Source organism: Heterocephalus glaber, unplaced genomic scaffold (assembly GCF_053883595.1).
Source record: "Heterocephalus glaber isolate CG9 unplaced genomic scaffold, H.glaber_assembly_v1.0 deba00001586, whole genome shotgun sequence".
NCBI classification, from domain to species: Eukaryota; Metazoa; Chordata; class Mammalia; order Rodentia; family Bathyergidae; genus Heterocephalus; species Heterocephalus glaber.
The window spans coordinates 8,879,413-8,893,180 of record NW_028258364.1 but is presented as its reverse complement, the minus strand read 5'-3'; the positions used below and the strand labels follow the sequence as shown (position 1 = coordinate 8,893,180).

The 13,768-nt window shown below is 33.4% G+C and overlaps 1 protein-coding gene across 7 annotated transcripts in view; it reads right to left on the bottom strand.

The window, feature by feature from the left end:
- The window catches only part of Intu (inturned planar cell polarity protein), an 89,517-nt gene that overhangs the window by 27,058 nt on the left and 48,691 nt on the right, over positions 1-13,768 (bottom strand). For all 7 annotated transcript variants that reach the window (XR_002386240.2, XM_021236470.2, XM_004854954.3 and 4 more), the window contains exons 5-6: positions 4,954-5,072; positions 1,263-1,352 (exon numbers count right to left, since the gene is read on the bottom strand). Coding sequence is in view for 6 of the 7 variants with exons in the window: in XM_021236470.2 (XP_021092129.1) it covers positions 1,263-1,352; positions 4,954-5,072 (209 nt within the window). In the remaining variant the exon portion in view is untranslated. The remainder of the gene's footprint in view (positions 1-1,262; positions 1,353-4,953; positions 5,073-13,768) is intronic.

Below are 13,768 nucleotides of genomic sequence, written 5' to 3'. Positions count from 1 at the left end.
TACAATATTATGTAATGAATGAAAGCTAGTTAAAGTCTATAGTAATAAATAATAATGATATTTTGTACAGATTGGCAGGATAAAATATTTTTTGGCCCGTCTTTTTCTTTCTTGGATAGTTTAAACATTAAGAGAAACCATCAGGGCAATTTTATCAGAACTGATATTCTCTAAAGTTGTGTCAGTCACACACTATAGTACTTATTTTAATATTTGGTGTAGACCATATGCCATGATTCTATGGACCGAAGAGGAAAACTGAAATGTGTTTAATACTTTAATAATAAAGTTACCCAAACATTTTAAAAATTGTCAAGAATTTATATTACAAGTTTTAAAACTCATTGAACAGGGACATACAACCATTCTAGTAATAATTAAATCTAGCCCCTTGGGGGCTACTCTTTTGTTCTCTATATTTGTACTCAATTTCTCCCTTAATTTTTAATGTCCAGTGACATTATGGAATCACTATCATAAAAAGAATTCAGACTGACCCTCATTCAATTTCAAATTCTGCCCTTCCTAATTGCAACCTCTGTCAGGTTATTTAAGCAACTGAATGTAAAGTATCTAATGCAGTCCCTAAACTCATGGCCAGTCCATGTCAATCCTGTTTTTATTTCCAACATCTAAAATAAGATATATTTAAAATTTTTTGCAAAAGTCAAGAAGGAGGCCATGATAAGATGAACCATTAGAGAAGTCACTTTAGAGTTACATATTCATTATTTTGTCAAAAGTGCTCAGAGCAAAATACCCTTCCTCAGACCCTTAATTCTTAAAAATCTCCAAAAGTGAAAAAAAAGCATGCAAAAGCCAAATCATAGCATTGTGGAGAGTTAAAAAAAAGAGGACAAGATCATCTCTCAGTCACTTCTGTACTTTTGTACAGGCCACAGAAAAGGCAAGTAGGTGCACTGCCAACCTCCAGCCTCACTAATAAGCCCAGGTGGGCATTGATGGCATCTTTTGGGACTACTCATACCAAATGAACTCATGTATAGCTACGTCATTAATGCAATAAATCCTAATCACTTCTAAATCATAAAACTGTTTAAGAAATTTGCCTTTGGGGCCGGGGATTTAGCTCAGTGGCACTGTGCCTGCCTTGCAAGCACAAGGTCATGAGTTCTATCCCCGGTACCGAAGAAAAAAAAAAAAAGTCTGCCTTTGACAAAAATGTCATAATTTTAATAAAATAGGCTTTGTTAGTACTACTTTAGAAATGCTATCAAGGTAAACAAAAATTTTTAACTTACTTTTCAGCAGGCAGGCCAATTAGCAACAACTTCTCAGATTCTTTCAAATAAGCTACATGAATTTGTTTTCCATTTAAAAAGAGGGATGAGCTAAGAAAAAATAAATTTTAAATAAGGTTAGAGCATCTTTAAATATCATAAAATTATAAAAATTACCCCTAAGTAACTACATATGGTATGATTTAAGAACAGAGTGCTTCATAAACAAATTTCTTGGCATATATAACTGCCATACAGAAAAGGCAAGGAATTATGGAAGAATAAAAATACATTCTAAAATACTTTAAAAACAAAACAGAAACAACCTAACAAAACTATGCTAAACAATAGTAGTCATTATTTTAAAAAGTTGAAATTCTTTTGTTAACATTAAGAAGCTATATACATTCTTTTCCAAAAGAAATTTCCTTCCCAGTTGGTTATTTAATACACCTTTTGTGCTTGCCTATTTATGAACATGATTGGCTAAAGGGATCACAAAGAAAGAAAAAAATGGTCCCATCTGAGAAAATGACAACTAATCAAATTATCAGTCAAATTTAAACATGTTCTTAAGGAAACTTTTGGAGTACTGCATATAGTCATTGTAGTAATGGTTTCAGAATGTGTATGTCGAAACTGATTAAATTGTGTATTTTACATATGTGCAGTTTATTATATTTCAATTATGCTTCATGAAGCTGGAAAAGCTTACATACATCCTCAAAAAAGATATAATAATGAACTATGGAAATACAAGAATTAAATGAATAAACATGAATTAATAAACATTTTTCTCAAAAAGAATTACATTTGTCTTAATAAAGTTTAAAAATACATATACTTATCATACCACAGAGATATATGTGCACCCATGTTTATAGCGGCACAGTTTATAATAGCTAAAGTTTGGAAACAGCCCAAATCCCCATCAACTGGAAACTGGATAAAGAAGATGTGGTTTTTTTATAAAATGGAGTACTGCTCAGCCATAAAGAACGTGAAACTAGAGTCATTTACAGCTAAATGGATGCATATTGAGGCCATACTCTTAAGTGACATACATAGGACACACATGTGTAAATACTGAATAGTTTCTCTAGTGTGAGAAACTGAAAGTGTAAATAAGGATTAAAAGGATTAATACTTAATAACTGATACTCTGAAACAGGAAAAGGACCAAAGGGGTAGGGATGGTGGGAGGAGATGGGGAAAGGAAAGACTGGAAAGGAAAAATTATGAGAAAAAAAAAAAAAATGAAAACAAAGTATGTAAATAGGGAAGGGTGGAGGGGGTGAAGGGTGCATAGGTAATGGGGAAAAAATAAGAGCCAAAATACATCATGTACAGGTACAAGCACCCAATGATAAATATAAACATATTGTAAACCTAAAATGTACCAATAAAAGAATTTCAGCAACAGCAACAAAAAATACATATACTTTTAGGCAAATATTAGAGTCTTTTGTAGTCAGATCAATATTACTATACTTTTTAAAATGCATAAGCCACAAGACATACATATTGTTAAGGAGGCCCTAAAACAGTATTTTCTTACTTACTGTTTCCTCAAAAAAGTTGTGACTGTATTTATCTCTTTTTACATGCTTAACTCATATCTAATCATCACTAATAATATCTAATATCTATCCTAGATGGTACAAAGATGAACCTATATGAAGAAACTAAAATTTTCCTTAAAGAAGAGGTCTGTACCTTAAAACATTACGCTGAATCAAAGAAGTCAGTCACAAATAACCACACATCATAAAATTCCATACATATGAAATGACTAGAACAGAGAAATGTGTACAAATAGTTGGGGTTGGCAGGTTGACAATGAAAGGGTACAGGGTTTCTTTCTGAGGTGACAGAAATGTTTTAAAATTGACTTTGATGACGGTCACACATCCCATGAACACACTTGTACACACATCTAATCATACACTTTTTAAATGGGTTAAGTGTATCATTTATGAATTCTATCTCAATAAAGGTCTTAAAAATATGTAAACAAAAAGACGAGCTTACCATATAACTCTATAGCACTTGCCTAGATATGTGAGGCCCTAGGATTGATCCTAACACCACAAAATTCAATCAATAAATAATAATTTTAAAAGTATGTAATGTGCTTTTATTTATTTATTTATTTTGTTTTTCAAGGCAAGGTCTCACTATGTAGTCCAGCCTGGCTTCAAATTTGCAGTGATCCTCCTGCCTCAGCCTCCCCAGGGTTGATATTACTAGGCATGCAATGTGCTTTTTTAAACATGAAAATGTATTCACTAAATGGAACCCCAGGTACTACTGTCTTGAAAAATGAACCTATTTCTGTATACAGTATCATATATTAAAAGCCACAGATTTAAATACGACTTTTATCTAGGAAAACAGAAAATTTCATCCTGTTGTCTTATAGATCTTGCCTCTTTTTAAAATCCTAAGAGTCCTACAAAATTCAACTTGATATTTTATTAGTAATATGAGGCTCTTGAAATTTGAAATAAACTTCTTTTATAAACCCCTAAATTATTGAAGTATTAAGGAAGAAAATTTTTAATATTTAATCTATTTTATTTTATTTATTTATTTGGTACCAAGGATCGAACTCGGGACCTTGCACTTGCGAGGCAGGTGGCAGAACCACTGAGCTTAATCCTCGGCCCAATCTATTTTATTTTTTAAAAATCTGAACTTTCAGTTCTCTTGTCTCATAAGTTAAACATGGCATGTAAATGTTAGGGCTTGGTAAGGCAACGTGGAATAAATAACTATTTGATGTATTCTTAAAGGGGGGACCTTGTACATAGAAACCAGCACTCTACCAATGAGCTACATCCTCAGCCCTAATTTTCAAATTATTTGACAGCAGTTTTGTTTATCCATTACTACATAAGCTTCACAGATCAACAGATGATAATGAATTCTGAATATTCCTCTCAAAGTGCATTCTGCATTTTTCTATCACTGCTGTAAGAACAGAGTATTTTTTTTAAAATTATTTGAACAATTCATTGCTCAGTCATTCTTTCCAACCAAAAAGGTATTAGGTTACTCAGGATAAAAATAAGAGTCAGGCATAGTACAGCATGGCTGCAATCCCAACACTGTGGGAAGCTGAGGCATGAGGATCACAAGTTCAAGCCTAACCTAAGCAATTTAGAAAGACCCTGTCTCCAAAAGTAAGGAAATAAATAAATAAGGACTAGGAAGGCAGATCAGCACAAAGGCCCTGTGTTCAATCCTTAGTACCACAAACGAAAAAAAAAAAAAAAGAGAAAACATGAAGAAGTCAAGACTCATAAAAATGAATGTTTAAGGGCCGGGGGTTTAGCTCAGTGGCACAGCGCCTGCCTGGCAAGCACAAAGTCCTGAGTTCGATCCCCAATACCAAAAAAAAAAAAAGAAGAATGTTTAAAAATGCCACCTTTATAAAGAAATTATAAATGTAGATCATTAGCTCAACTTGCTTAAAATGTGCCAAAACACCCAGATCTACAGCTGTATTGAAAGTTACATTCTAAATTAAATAGATTACTGGTGGAAGTAACTTAGATGAATCAAAAACCGACTGATATCTTATCTACCATTATAAATATCTACATTATAGATACAATTATTGTTTTATACTTACTTTAGCATTTTACTGTATTTGTTACAAAGAAAATAACTTGAACAAAAAGACTTAAAGCTAAGTAAAAATTATTACCTAGTAATTTGTGTCCCCGTTATATTTTCCAGCATGTCACTGAGTGTGAGAAAAATCCCTCTCACACTTTTAAGTTTCTGAGATGCTTCAGACATTGGATAATGATAAAGAATTTCTTGCTATTAAATGAAAGGAAACAGAAATGATTAAACTGCCAAATTTTTCCAATCATTATTTTTGTGATGTAAAGTTGAGACTTTGTATTAAGAGCAACAACAAAAAAGAATTCATTTAGCTTCAGTGAGAATTGTATTTAAACACAAAGAGAGAACTATGCCTGGAATTTTAGCACATTAACCATCATCTAAAACACAATATTTGAAAAAAGTTAGAGTTGCCAGTTGGTCATGATATCACACCATATGGTAAGTGATACTGATTAAGTGAAGTTACAATTAATTTCAAACTGTTTTAAACTTTAATCTCAATAATTTATTTTTTCTTAATAATTTCTAATATGAATATGTTATTATATTTCATTATACAGATATTTTTATCCACCATGGCTATATAGCTATCCACACCACATGTAACTTTTAGGAACCTTTAAATTCAAAATTACCTTCACAATTGACTTTGAAAACCTAATCTTTATTTCTGAATTATTAAATGCTTACTTAAGCCCAAGACCAAAACTGCAGTTGAACTTAAGATAGTGAGAACACAAAAATAAAGTAGTATAGAAAGGAAGGAAAAAGGATCACAATATTATAAAATTTTATCTGTCTTAAATATGAAAGGATTTGCAAATTTCAAGTCAATCTGAATTCAAAAGGTTAGAGAGCATTTATTTTAAATTATAGAAAATACTAAATCTGTAAGACACTTCACAAAATGCTATTTTTTTCTATTTTCAAGAAGAGCATATTCATTTTTGTTTTTTCTGGTACTGGGGATCTAATTCAGGACCTTGCACTTGCCAGGCAGGCGCGACACCACTGAGCTAAATCCCTGGCCCTAAGAAGAGCATATCCCCAGGAAACAAATGGCTTTTTACAAAATAACAAATCTCAAAATTAGGATGTGCACCATCCTAATACTTTTAAAACACAGAGATGAACTATTCACTTTTTTGCTCTTAAGGCAATATATATTTTTCTCATAAGACAAATTACAAGCAGAAAAAAATCAAAGTTTCTAGACAGAAGCCATGGAGAGTTCAGAGTAGTGCATTAATGACTATATCCATAAATATTAATACACTCACAATTGAAAGACAAAACTCCTTAAATACTATGTTATTTTTTTCTAGGCTCTCTCTCTAAAGAATGTTGTAATTCTGCTTTATTCTCTATGCAAGAAATAATTACACAACACTCTCCATATATAAGCAATTTTTACATGACAAATATAAATAATGATAATGTGGGCACATATGCTTTTTATAGTTAGTAGGCACATTCAAAAATATGCAAATTACTGTGGAGTATTAGCCAAACATACTCTGCCTAAAAATTCAAATTTATTTGCAAGATTTCTACTCCAAAAATAGTTATAAAACATTATTTTATCCCTAGAAATTGAGTTAAAGATAAATTAAGATCTCTTATTATGTCTACCAAATAAATTCAACTTTGGCCAATACATTTTTTTTTTTTGGTACTGGGGATCGAACTCGGGACCTTTAGCTTGCGAGGCAGGTGGCGGAACCACTGAGTTAAATCCCTGGCCCAATAAATATTTTTATTATATTTAGCCAAAATACCAAATCAACTTAAACAAATAATCTTTCACTAGTTTTTGAAATCTCCCAGCTTATGGTCCTTTTATTCCAAATCTTGTAACTGGAAGAAGACAAGTTTTTATCAAATATGTAACTCACAGCAAACAAAATAATCCTCTGACATGTCTTTGTAAGTAGGTCATAATAGTGTAAAAGGCCATTTAAGAGTCTCTATTCCAGTCAGTTGTAAAGACCTGGCAAAAACTTCAGCTCCTAACCAATTTAATTAGCTGTATTTTTAAGCACTTGTTAGTAGCGTGCATTTGTGGCACCTTCCACCCTGCTCAATAAGAATAAAGAGCTTCTTTTAATTGCAATTTTGATACATGGCTGGCAAAAGACAGAAACCTGATCATTTGAGAAAAATTTACACACTTTCCCAGGGAAAGAAAGACAAGGATGACAAAAGGTGTCAGCAGTACCCTACTTCAAAATGATCTAGAAAGACTCAACATATTATTATCCATGAATTTGTTGAATGTTTTATTTGCTAAGTGCTTAAATGACTCATTTGTTTTAAAGATATAAGGAGCCAACAATATACATAAGAAATTAGAATTATAAATTCTAGGTCTCTAAGTATTTTCAGAACACATAAGACTGCAAAGACTGTATAAAATAAATCCCTTGTTATTTCAATTGTTAATTTTGAGACATGAAGCATCTCTTGGATAAAATGCCTTTGACATTGGTAATACAGGATGAATGGATTTAAAAAACAAATGCAGATTAGTTAAAAACTTTTAAAATTCATTTCTGCTCAAAGCATTATGGTAGACTGAATGCTCAGAGAGACTGTAACACTATAAGAGATCCAACACATTCTTGTTGAATTGTTGGCATGCAAGAAGTACAGAGGTTTCTAAGGAAATCCTCCCTTCACCACTACAAAGGAAGCCGGAGTGCTGCTGAGTGGTGGGCAAAACAACAAAGGCAGCATTATGCTGAGGGCTGATGCCTACATCAGCTTCAATCAGAAAAGTGAGCACTGGGGTAGTAGCCAGGTAGGCAAGTTAAGCCTAGGACCACTAAGTTAAGCCAGGATCCTTGAGTAAGGCTAACAGGCCCTAAGTTAGTGGCAGAAACAGAAGAAAGTTCTCCCTAGGGAAAATATTCTCACTTTAAAACCACAAGACACCCAAGGCAGTATTAAACAGTACGTTTAGATAAATATTCTTAAGACACAAAAAGGTAAACCACTTGTTATGGTTTGTATTTTAGATGTCTCTCAAAGGCCCATATGCGAAAGGCTTGGTCACCAGCTAGTGGTACTACTGGGAAGTGGTGGAACCTTTAGAGCAGCCTAGTGGGAAGAAGTTAGGTCTCTAGAAGCCCTGAAGGGGATATGGGGACCCAGGTCCTTTTCAATCTCTCTTTCGATCTTGGCCACTGTGAGGTGGATCTTTGCTCCACCATAAGCTCCAGACTATGATGTTCTACCTTGTGACAGGTCCAGAAAGAACAGAGCCAAATAACCATGGATTGAAACCATGAACTTAAATAAACACTGCCTTTTTTTAGGATTAAGTATTTTGTCAATGATAGAAAGCTGACTAACTTATTAGCACTGTAGGTGAAGAGTCTCCTCACATCTTGAGATAGTTGTGTGGGAAAATACAGGCTAGAAAAGAGCTATGTATAAAATGGCTAAGAAACAAAGTATTGAAACAAAGAAGAAGAGAACACTGGGAATACCATGGTAGATTTGAAATGTTGATTCATTAGAAACTTTTCAAGAACACCTAAAGCTAAAAATATAATTGTTTAAATTGAAAATCCAATGGAGAGGTTAAACAGCAACTGGAACATGACAAAAGCAAGAAACTGAACAAAGAGAATAAAAAGGACATTCCTGACAAAAAGGAATGACAGATTCGCAACAGCAATTATGAAAGTCAGAAAATAAAAAGACACTATCTTTATATTAAAGAAAACAACTGTCTGCCTAAGTAGCATAAGCAACACTAGGTGTTCACCTCATCTTCTTCCTGGCCACACAGGAATACTACATTTCTCATCTCCTTGTATCTGGAAAGACCATGTAACTGGTCTAACCAATGGAACATGGGCAGAAGTGATGATCTTACTTCTAAGCTGGGACTCCAAAATGTCCTAAGTGATTCTTCATGCTTTCTTTCTCCTCTCATTGACCAGCTAGATGCAAAGGAGCCAACAAAGGATTCTGAAACCTTGGGAAATAACACAATCATTCTATAAAGAAGGACCACTGACCCAAAGGACCAGTAACATTTACATCAAAACAAGAAATAAATTTTCATCATATTGAGTTACTAAGATGTTAAGGTTGTTTGGCATAGTGATTAGCCTATAGTGATTAATATAATCTATCTTGATTAATGTCATTTAGAATTATGAAGCTACTTTTCAAAAAGGAGCTTTAAAAAGATATCATCAGATAAATAAAAACTAAAAGAACTTAATTCTCAAGAGACTGTCACAAAAAAGCAATGTGTAAAATACACGTTTTTAAGAAAAAAACCTGATTTAATAGAAACAGTGTGATATATGAGTGGTTAGTAAAGAAAATATAAGGTTTACCTGTATGAAATATATAAAATATGTATTTCATAATATATAATTTATATATTTTATAATTTATACACTTTACAATGTATAAAATATAATAGTAATGCTAATAATTAGTAGCAGTAGTACAATTATGCTCAATTTATGGAATTTTTTAAGAGCACTAAAATATTGATGACAGAATGCAGAAGAGAGGTAACTTACAGCAAGGGCCTTGAATTATTTTGAAAAAGTGTAATACAGTATTTAACTTTAAAATCTGTTAAGATAAATATAATGATAAACACTAAAAAAATAACCACTAAAAAAACAGAAATAGGGCAGGGAATGTAGCTTAGTGGTAGCATGCTTGCACATCATGTGCAAGGCCTGAGTTCAGTCCCCAGAACTAAAAAAAAAAAAAAAAAAAAAAAAAAATTAGGATACAGAAAGAATAATGATATAAGCAACCAATAATTGGGTATGAAAAATATGAAAAAAGTAGTTCAAATAGAAAATTTTGAAGATAGCAGAAACAAATTTAAATATTTTAAATATTTTAATAATCTCTATATATGAGCTTGTCAATTAGAAGTTAGATATTGCCAGGTTGGAAATTGAGACACACAAAAATATAAAGATATAGAATGAAAACAAAAAAGAAAAAGCAGACAAACCACTCAAATACTTACAAAATAAAACTCTAATAACATTAAATGTTTAAAAAAGTTTTAAATGTTAATGTTAAAAAAAGACAAGACAGAACAATTTCTGGATACAAATAATCAGATTTTATAAAGTAGTAGAAAACCTGAAAAGACCAATAATGAGCAATAAGATTAAATCAGTAATAAAGTTTCCCATCAAAAAGGAGCCCAGGACCTGATGGCTCACTACTAAATTCTACCATTTAATGAAGAACTAAGTGGTACATGGGTTCACGAATTCAATTCTCTCCGCGATTCTGATTGCCAGCTGAACTAGATGAGAACCAAATCAAATTTCCCCATAAGGTCAACATTGAACCTAACTATTTAATTTGATTCAGTTCTCATCTAACTCTTTGCAACTGGAATTGTGTAAAGAATCAAGTTTGTGGGCCAGGGATTTAGCTCAGTGGTTCTGCCGCCTGCCTCGCAAGTGCATGGACCCGAGATCGATCCCCAGTACCAAAAAAAAAAAAAAAATGAATCAAGTTCATGAACCAAGGCACCACTGTACTACTTTTGTTTTCTTTAAAATACTGAGAAAAAAACCCCACAAAAATTGAAGATGAGAGAATCCTTCCAAATTCATGCTATAAGGCCAGCATTAAAGATAGAATGTGATCATTATATATATCTAAAATGTACCAATAAAATTAATTTTAAAAAGATAAACAGAAGAAAACAAACTTCAGATCAATATCCCCTTGATGAGCATAGATTCAAAAATCTGCAGCAAAATACAAAATGGCATATTAAAGATCATTTACTGGGCCAGGGATTTAGCTCAGTGGTTTCGCCTGCTGTGCAAGCGCAAGGACCCAAGTTCGATCCCCGGTACCAAAAAAAAAAAAAAGATCATTTATCATCATCAGATGAGATTCATCCCAGGCATGCAAGGATGCTTCAAAATATGCAAATTAATGAGACATTACATCAACAGAACCAAAGACCAAAACCATAAGATCATTTCAAGATATGCAGAAAAAAAGCACTTGAATACTAAACTAAAATCAAAATTAATCAAAGATCTAAATGCTAAAACAGAACACAATCTGCTGGAAGATAAAATTGGTAAAACGCTTGATAACATGGGCATAGGCAAGAGCTTTCTAAACAGAACCCCAATTGCACCAGAAATAACATTAAGAATCAACCAATAGTTTAAAAATTTTAGATCAAAAAGGCGGCAAATGCTTTTCTAATAAACAGACAATATATACTTAAAAAAAAAAAGAATCCACAAATAGGATCAAATCAAATTAAAAAACTTCTGCACAGGGCTGGGGATTTAGCTCAGTGGTTCCACTGCCTGTCTCGCAAGCTCAAGGTCCTGAGTTCTATCGCTGGTACCAAACAAAAAACCCCAAAAAACAAAAAAACCTTCTGCACAGCAAAGGGAACAATCAATAGAGTGAAGAGACAATCTACAGAACGGGAAACAATTTTTTGACAGCTATTGCTCAGACACAGGAATACCCAGAATATACAAAGAACTCAAAAAAAAAATTAGGTCCCCAAAATAAAAGACTGAATAAAAGTAGGCAACTGAAATGAACAGACACTTCTCAGAAGAAGTACAAATGGCCAATAAAAAAAGAAAAAATGTTCCACATCTCTGGCCATTAGAGAAATGCAAATTAAAACGGCACTAAGATTCCATCTTACTCCAGAAAGACTATCCTTAAGAAATCAAATAACAAAAAATGCTGCCAAAGCTGAAGGGCAAAAGGGATGTTAGTGGGGATGTAAACTACTGTATGGAAATTCCTCAAAAAATGTAAAGTAGAAATTCCATTTGACTCCACTATTCTCTTTCTAAGTATCTTCTGAAAGAGTTAAAGACATCATATTGCAGTGATACATGCATACTCATGTTATAGTAGCACAATTCATAATAGCTAAATTTTGGAAACAGCCTATACGTCCATCAACAGATGAATGCATAAAGAAAACGTGGTATTTATACACAATGGAGTACTACTCTGCCATAAGAAGGATACATTTGAGTCATTTGTAGAAAAAATGGATGCAACTTGGGACCATAATTGTGGAGATCAGATGGGAAGAATGAGGCCTAGGCCTCCTCCTCTGTGAGCACTGAGGAGAAAGTGGGCATACAAGCATGCTAACATGCTGCAGGGAAAAGTAAAAACACTGGAAGTTAAGTTGTTTGCCCAGAGAAATACCATGGAAGGTGGCAGACTGATGAATCCTGTGGAACTCTAATTGCTCATGCCTGTGTCTGAGTGCATAAAGCCAAGGTATACCAGTCATTTGGGGCTCTATGTCAAAGGGAGAAATGAGCCCCATTGGCCCCCCACATTTTAACTTGTTTCTATGTCTCTTTATTTTTCATCTTTGTCTCCCCTTGGTCAAATTCAAGCTCAGCTTGTAGGCTGGTTCCTACACATAATGTTAAGTGAAGTAAATCAGACACACAAGCTTAACTATTGCATGGTTTCTCTTATAGAAGAAAAGTAAAATACAAATAAAAAGCAAAATAAAAAGATAGGCAATAGGAAACGGGAAGACAGATCTTTTGCAAATAGGAAGTGGACGAAGAGATGGGGGAGAGGAGATGGAGGGAAGGGGAAGAGGATGAAAAAAAGAATTAAGATGTGTTAGACAGATGTAACAACTCCCCACAACGAATATAATTATTACGCATTGCAAACTATCTGAGCAAGAAACAAGACAATCCCATTTACAATAGCTTCAGAAAAATAAAATGCCCAGTAATGAATTTAATCAGGAGGTAAAAGATCTTTATAATGAATAGTAAAAATATTGATAAAAGGAAGCAGATACAAATAAAGGGAAAGATAGTACTGATAGACTAGAAGAATTAATACTGTTAAAATGTACATATTACCCAAAGCAATCCATAGATTCAATATAATCCCTATAGACATTCTTCACAAAAATTTTTTTAAAAGCCCAAATTTATGTGGAAAAATAGAAAACTTCAAATAGCCGAGGTAATCTTAAGTAGAAAGAACAAAGCCAGATGGATCACACCACCTACTACAAAGTTATAATCATCAAAACAACATGCCATTGGCATAAAAATAGACACAAGGTGAAAAGAACAGAATAAAAAGCCTATGAGTAACTTCCTGCATTTATAGCAACTGATTTTTTTTTATAAAGGAGCCAAGAACGCATAATAGGGAAAGGACACTCTCTTCAGTGAATGATGCACTGACCCACAACTCTAGTCCCAGCTATTCCAGGCTGAGGTAGGAGGATCATTTGAGCCCAGAAATGTGAGATCAGCCTGAGGAACCTAGGGAGACCCTGCCTCAGAAAGAAAAAAGACAGAAAGACAGAGGAAGGTAGGGAAGAAAAAACAGAAAAGAAGAGGAGAGCCTCACTTACAGGCACAAAACCTCACAACAGGCTGACCAAATATGGACTGAAGCCTCCAAAACTGTGAGCTAAAACAAACTTATTCTCCTTGTAAATTGATTCTCTCAGGTATTTTGTCACAGGGATGGAAAGCTGAATAACACAGTCATAAAAAAAAGGATGAAATCCTGTCATTTGTGACAACATGGGTGGAATGGAACTAGAGGTCATTATCTTAAAAGAAATAAATTGAATAGAATATTGTTGGAGCAAAGAGGGTCACATCACAATTTAAAAGGTTCAAAGATTTAATAATTCTAAACACTAATGCACTTAATAACATTATTTCAAAATATGTAAAGCAAAAGTGCTTGGAACCAGAGGGGGGAAAATGGACAAATCCCCTAGAGAGTGAGAGCTTTCTATACCTCTCTTAATTATGAATAGGCTGAGCAGATGAAAAAAAAATCAGTAAGACACAGAAAATCTGAGCAAAAAAACAGCCTTAAAA